General features: G+C 48.1%; 2 protein-coding genes across 2 annotated transcripts; one reads left to right on the top strand and one right to left on the bottom strand.

The window, feature by feature from the left end:
• Positions 1 to 957: 957 nt before the first annotated feature.
• On the bottom strand, positions 958 to 4,539 carry FOMMEDRAFT_120127 (uncharacterized protein). Its single transcript, XM_007264607.1, has 8 exons — positions 4,382 to 4,539; positions 4,128 to 4,229; positions 3,818 to 4,069; positions 3,547 to 3,710; positions 2,913 to 3,486; positions 2,614 to 2,862; positions 2,458 to 2,556; positions 958 to 2,402 (listed from the first exon to the last, which is right to left on the bottom strand). The coding sequence occupies exons 1-8, from the start codon at positions 4,524 to 4,526 to the stop codon at positions 1,075 to 1,077; spliced, it is 2,913 nt and encodes a 970-aa protein (XP_007264669.1). The 5' UTR covers positions 4,527 to 4,539; the 3' UTR covers positions 958 to 1,074.
• A 511-nt stretch (positions 4,540 to 5,050) lies between these two features.
• On the top strand, positions 5,051 to 5,506 carry FOMMEDRAFT_139558 (uncharacterized protein). The gene has a single exon (XM_007264606.1). It carries the CDS (start codon positions 5,252 to 5,254, stop codon positions 5,411 to 5,413), a length of 162 nt encoding a protein of 53 aa, XP_007264668.1. The 5' UTR covers positions 5,051 to 5,251; the 3' UTR covers positions 5,414 to 5,506.
• Positions 5,507 to 6,634: the final 1,128 nt, after the last annotated feature.

The following is a 6,634-nucleotide window of genomic DNA, read 5'->3' as shown; positions in this document are numbered from 1 at the left end:
CTTGTCTAATTTGTCAGGGGCAGGGGCATTGGCTGGCTGCTTGACTGGGGAGGGCGGCTGGGACTGCGGCGTCTTTGGCATAGGACGGGAGAGGAGTGAATATACATAAAGGGAATAAATATTTTGGGAGACAATAACCAGATAGGAAGAGTCAAGTTTAGTAAGCCATACATTGAACAGTAAAGAACAGGAATAAAGTTTTGCTTTGCTTGGACTGCCAGAAACTTGTAAAATGTACTATGCAAGTGCTAGCTAATATTCAAAGATCCTTAAAGGAGTATGATCTGTTTTAGTATAGTGAGCTAGAGATATGGGAAACGAGATTTGAGACATTAGTTCAGGTTATTCAGGTCCGGAGTCCAGTCCGGGTCTGGACGAGTCCATCGGTCCGGGAAATTTCTCAAAATGATGGACCCAGGACCAGACCTCTCCTGGACCCATGAGGACCAGACTGTAGAGGACCGGTCCATCAGTCCAGTCCTGCGTCCGGACCGAGTCCGAGCGGTCCGGGACCGGACATCAGCAACTATAGTAGTAGCCATAACATATCTCGTGATTAGTATCTCTTACGGTGTATCCACGTTGTGTCATGATTTCGATTAGTTTTCCGATTAGCAGACCTGATTTCAGTAAATTATGAAGTATGAAGTGATAAGCGTGCAGGGTAAACGCAGTGTCAAACAACCCTGTAGGCACTTGTTTAAGTTGTTTTGGTATGAGCAATATGCATCATGACTTTATGCACACAACGTCGTGATGACAGTCTGCTGCTTTACGTTGCACATGAATACACCGAGGCTTGGCCAGGCCTTGCTATGCCATTCTCATTCTGCACACTTTCCATCGTTTTGCTGATTGACGATGTTCTGCTGAGATACATCGTGGATCCCGACCATGATAAAGAAACACTTGAACTAGCAAAGTCCAGTGAGCAACACTCAAAAATAGACATTGTGCGTGAAAATTTATTCGTGCAATCAAAGCTATCGACGGTACATGAAAATGGGACATAAGAAAATTATCAGAAGATCATTGAAACATTAACCTTGAAATTGCAAAATTGAACAAGACCCATCAAAAGTGGTCAACGATAAAGACCCAAGTCCCCGTCTCAGGGTCAAAAGATTCGAATTGTGTGCGTTTCATAATCTGCAGCCTCCGTTTCTGCTTTATGAAGGCCGGATGTTTAGGATCCTTAATAGGTTCACCGGTTGCTTTGTCCCTGGGCAAACAACCATGGAGCGTAACGCGTGTACGAACGTTGAGGCCTTCACCAACTCGAGGTTTCTCAATCTCGACCAGAGTCGACTCTGGATACACGGTGAGTTCTTGCTTGTCCATTTGTATGATCTTTCCAAGAAGATCCTGCAGCTTTGGTAGCGTAGTCAAGTCTACCGGTTGCAGGAATTGGATTTCTCCGTGTCCTTTGCGACCGACTACGAGTCCTTCAAATGACGACAACTCCTGGTTACTCAATTTACGTAGCACGTCGAGAGGTGGTTTGACATAATAATCACCGTCCTGTAATTCTGACGCGTCCTTCTCGGCAGACGAGGATTTTCGTTGTGGGGGTGGGGCAGTTGGCAACGGCGGGGGTGGCATTGAGCTAGCTTCTTTCTCGCGCGAGGCAATACTAATCGCAGGATTAAACTCCACTTTCGAGGAAGCAGAAGCAGATCTCGAACGACCAAAGACGTCACTTGGTTCGATTTTCTTGTGGAGAACAAGTTTCTTCGGGCTAGATTTGCCGTCACTGCCTAGTGATGGACCACTCGTGAAGGCATCTGCACCAAGCAGGCTCCTGCTATCGCCCCTGCTGAGCGCGAGGTTGCCGGCGTTCTTTGACGATGCCAGTGATGATTGGAGTCCGCCGTATCTATTCAGACCTGCTGCGGATAATGAAGCACCGAAGCCGCGTAGCTTCCCTCCATTCGTCAGCCGAGCATTCGATATACCAAGTGGAGTGCGTGTAGGAATATCAGCGAAGAAGTTCGACATCTTCTTCGGCGGAGGAGCGAAGGAAGCAGGTTGTTCTTTGTTGTTCAACAAGCTGAAGATAGGCAAGTTTTCTTGGACCGGCTGGGCAATCGAAGCAGTCAATGAACCTTGTCCTCCGCCAGTACCAACAGCGGATTGCCCAAATCCCCCACCAGTACCACCTAATGCACTGGCACCGAACAGTGAGCTACCCAACCCGGTAGAAGCTGGTTGCGCAGTTGATTGACCAAAAGCATTTGTTGTTGGAGGCTTTTGGCCGAACAACGATGACCCACCAAACGCAGTTGTTCCTGGGGCTGGCTGAGTGGTTGACTGCCCAAATGGCTGACCAAATAATCCTGTAGAAGGCTGCGTAGAGCCAGAACCTGCCGCTTGATTGTTCGTTCCACCGAACAGCCCGAATCCTGCAAGATTATAAGCCACTTCACAATCACCTTCCTGGAAGAAAGTCTAGCGTACCTGTTGGCTTATTCTGATTATTATTTCCGAAGAGACCCGTTCCTGTCGTTCCAGTACCAAACAAGCCGGTTGAAGGCTGAGGGGCGGGTTGCCCGAAAACTAGAATTGTCCTAATGTCAGGATATTCTATCCATGAATCTAAGGAGCCACACTTACGACCAGTCGACGGCTGCGTGCCACCTTGTTGACCTTGCTGGCCCTGTTGCTGTTGGTTGTTTTGACCAAACAGACCTGTCCCTGTTCCAGTCGTACCACTACCAAAGAGGCCGGTTGATGGTTGTTGGCCTTGTGGTTGGTTTTGCTGCTGTTGTTGTTGCTGGTTATTCTGGCCAAAAAGACTGAAACCGGTAGACGCTGGCTGCTGCGCAGCAGGTTGTCCAAATGCGGGTTTATTTGCATTCGCACCTTGAAACAGATTAGTTGTCCAACATGGTTGTGAGCAATATACAACTTACCAAAGGAGCCAAATGCAGATGAACCCTGGTTTTGATTGGCGGGCTGACCGAATAATCCGGTAGTAGGTTGTCCTGCAGGCTGGTTTGTACTTTGTCCAAACAAGCCTCCACCTCCACCTCCGCTTCCAAAGCCAGTTGTACCCGAGGTCTGACCAAAAGCACCAAACGGCTTCGGCTGATTGGACTGGCCGAATGCACCAAATGCGGATCCAGTCTGCTGCTGCTGATTACTTTGTCCGAATGCACCTCCTCCACCAAACAAGCCTGTCCCACTCGGCTGCTGCTGCGGTTGTTGTGTGTTCTGCCCAAATGAGCCAAAAGCCCCAGTACTGGTGCCTGTGCCAAATGCTGGCGGCTGCGTCGTAGCGGGCTGTCCAAAAGATCCGAAAGTAGTAGACGGCTGCGTTGAGGACTGTTGACTGTTCTGACCAAAGGAACCAAAGGTACTCGTGTTTGCGGCGGGTTGACCGAAGGTAGTAGACGTCGACTGTGAAGGTGCTAATCCAAAAGTCGCAGATTGACCAAAGCTGCCTGCCGTCTTGCGTCCTTGCGCATAATCTTGGACACGAATTTCCTAGAAAGATGTACTGAGTTAGGCATGTATGTGTAAGGAAGTACGGTTGAAGTTGTATACCTCAAACGAGGTCCCGCGGTACGCAGGCATCGTGCTGATGCTTTGGTAATTCAGAGTGATATTTGGTGTATTTGCATCTTTCTCCGAAAAAACAGAGTAGGGAGGATTGGCGGAACCCGTAGTCACTGGTGGAACGCTCCCATCGGCTGTGGTTATGGTTGGACCTGACAAACAAAGTTGAATGTGTAGAGTCAGTTCACCTCTTCAAGCAGTATACACATCGAGGGCAAAGAATTTCAGACGAATGGATAAATGCTTATGTTGGTCGTACCTGTCGATGTGCTTCCAAACCCAGTAGTCGGAGCCGCAGGCTTCTGACCGAATAAACCCGTTCCCGTCCCACCAAACGCGCTTGTCCCTCCCGCAGGCTGACCAAATGCAGACGTACCACTTGGGTTCGTCTGCCCGAACGTCCCTCCACTTCCAAATGCCGAGGTGCCACTGGTACCACCGCCTCCAAACGCTCCAAATGCCGGGGGCTTCGGTGCGCCAAACGCAGATGTCCCTCCACCACCGAAAGAACCTAGGATGCTATTAGTCTCACCGCCTTAAGAGAATATTATTCAGTTAAAGACACTGACCAAAGGCCGCTCCAGTGCTTGATGGATTCGATGTACTACTTCCAAACATCGGATTCACAGTCGGCTGTTGGGTGTTTTGACCAAAGGCTCCACCCCCAAAGCCTGTTGTCAATGAGGATCCAGGGAGAAGGGGGAGATCACGAGTCCGGCATGATAGTGTATATTATATATGTAAGGCGAATCAGAACAAAGCACGAGAAACACGTAGTCAGCATGACTTGGACGCGTTGTCGCGAAAGATCAACAAGACGCACCGCCAGTCGCACCCGAACCGAAAGCATTCGGCTGCTGCTGCTGCCCAAATGCTGACGTTCCAGGTTGTGGTTGATTTTGTTGTTGTTGTTGCTGCTGCTGTTGCTGCTGCTGCTGATTTTGCTGACCCCAAGAGCCGCCAAACATTTTTGCTTGTTCGTCGTGGACGACGCTGAGCAGCGAGTGACTCTGCACACGCGCTTCGTGTTTATACAAAATCGGCAGTCGTGGGAAGTATTAGTCAGCGAGGCTCGGCCTTGCTGTGGGTAAAGTGACTCGCGTTCCGTCTTGACTTGATTCTTGGTTCTTGACTCCTCGTCCTCGAGTGCTGCCTGCTTTCCCGTTACTTAAAGCTAGATTGATATGCATAGACACACTGGCTCTATGATGCTATCGAGAACTGGGTCCTTCATGGTTTGACCCCTCGGACGCACGAACTTGGTTTAACAAACTCATGTTCTCATCGCCAGCCGCGCTATTCGTTATATCCTATTCTTGATCTTGTGACACGCTCTCCTGGGATGTCATCATCAGTGACTCATGCATGTCGGATTGAAGCACCTAAGTTGCATCTACCAGACGTCTATGTATATTTGCATCAAATCCTTCTCCTAAAACTTTGCTTATAGGCCTCGGCATTTACTTTCAGCAAGATCGGTTCGCGGCCCTGTGAAGCCATCGCAGCATGATGCGCTAGTACTCGCCGTCCCTCAACAGAGGCTGGGAGTCTAATAATTGCATCTGCAGAAAATTTCTGTATAACTTTCAACTGTGTTCTCTGCCTGAAGGGGCCAGCTAGATCCCGGCAATTATGAAGCTCCACAACAACCATTCAATGAAGCCCAATCCTTAAGTTCTATCCTGATGATATTATGGCGGAGATACCGATGTTTGCTGATTTGAAGGGGAATTGGATGAACAAAAGCTTACCCAATGACCCGCTGAGCGCGCAGGTCAGGTTTTTTTCTAAAAGATTAATTGAACTCAGTCTCCGAGATGCATCAAGTTACTGGTATTCAGGTCTCGCTAGCTGACTCAGGGACGATGGTAACGTGTTGGGAGTGCCTTTGTTTGGACCCGAAGTTTCAATAATATTCGACAAAGGAAGATGTTGCTCGTCCTGATCAAATTTCATCCGGCCACCTACCCAAGTTTGTATTCAGGAATATCGTGTGCCTATAGTCTTTCCATGCTAGCGAATAAACAGTGAAACCTGCCACAACCCGGCAAGGAGATTTCTGCCATTCTATTCTCATTCTTCATGAAGTGCTTGAGCTCGGTTTTTTGAGACCTACATAGCAGCTGATCAGCAATGGTTTATTGTCTTCGGAGTATGCAGCAGGTCTATTGAAATACTGCATATCTGATCACCTCTATCTGATCACACTACACCACAATGGTAATGGAATGTTTCATCCGTGGATAGCCCAGCATGAGCTCCGTTGATCAAGATGAACGAACGATTGCAGACCAGATTCCCAAAGCATTTTCATTACTAGTATGTGTACGTACATGAATTCCTTCTTTCACATTCGCGGTGAGCGCTTTCGCTAACGCGCTTACTGCTATTACGCTTCTCACAGAAATCATGCTACGAGTTCTCCGTCGATGCCTCATGGAGGCAGTGCACAGAGCGGGGATTTCGTCATATTCATATCCGGACAGGAGTTCAAACAAAAATGATTTACGCCCCTGTACTCAGTCAGTACGTTCATGTGGAGATTACGTGATGATCTGTATCATCATTCGCTTGGGCGCTCCGCATTACGAGAAAATTAATTTTGTGGTAGACCTTGTGTGGTGGATAGTAATTGTAAATTCATGGTCAAGAAGCATTATTCGCACCTCGCCCACCCCTAGGATACTAGGTCCTCTTTAGCATAGCTCAAGTTATTTATTTTACATGCTATTCGTTTCAATTTTCAAGACTCCTGTAAAACACCAGATCACCGCAATGAAGCTCCCCGGTAGTTATAGATACATACGTCATGCATTATACAGTGGCTATTCTGTTTAACGCCTTGACTCTTCGCAACAGCGTTCTATAATTCAGTCTCCTTGCCAAGAGAGTTGTAACGATACAAAAGAAAAGAATTGTTAGAAGTTAGAAGCTACGGAGGACTTCGCATTTCTGTTCAATAGCTTCGGGAATCGTTCGTGTTCTTGACTATGCGGTATCTCGTGAAGGCCATTTGACTGCAAGTGAATTCTTTCACACCACAGAGGTCACGGAACTCTCAGCGGCTTTTCGTGAT

This window comes from Fomitiporia mediterranea (assembly GCF_000271605.1).
Source record: "Fomitiporia mediterranea MF3/22 unplaced genomic scaffold FOMMEscaffold_4, whole genome shotgun sequence".
Lineage (NCBI taxonomy): Eukaryota > Fungi > Basidiomycota > Agaricomycetes > Hymenochaetales > Hymenochaetaceae > Fomitiporia > Fomitiporia mediterranea.
Note: the sequence above shows the minus strand (reverse complement) of the source record. Positions and strands in the feature narration are given on the sequence as shown.

Excerpts from the sequence above, each read along its gene's own strand:
- FOMMEDRAFT_139558 (XM_007264606.1), top strand. The coding sequence starts at position 5,252 with ATGGCGGAGATACCGATGTTTGCTGATTTGAAGGGGAATTGGATGAAC.
- FOMMEDRAFT_120127 (XM_007264607.1), bottom strand. The coding sequence starts at position 4,526 with ATGTTTGGCGGCTCTTGGGGTCAGCAAAATCAGCAGCAGCAGCAACAG. Across the intron at positions 4,230-4,381 it reads CGGTTCGGGTGCGACTGGCG|GCTTTGGGGGTGGAGCCTTT; the intron begins GTGCGTCTTGTT and ends CATTGACAACAG. Across the intron at positions 3,487-3,546 it reads ACCGCGGGACCTCGTTTGAG|GAAATTCGTGTCCAAGATTA; the intron begins GTATACAACTTC and ends ACATCTTTCTAG.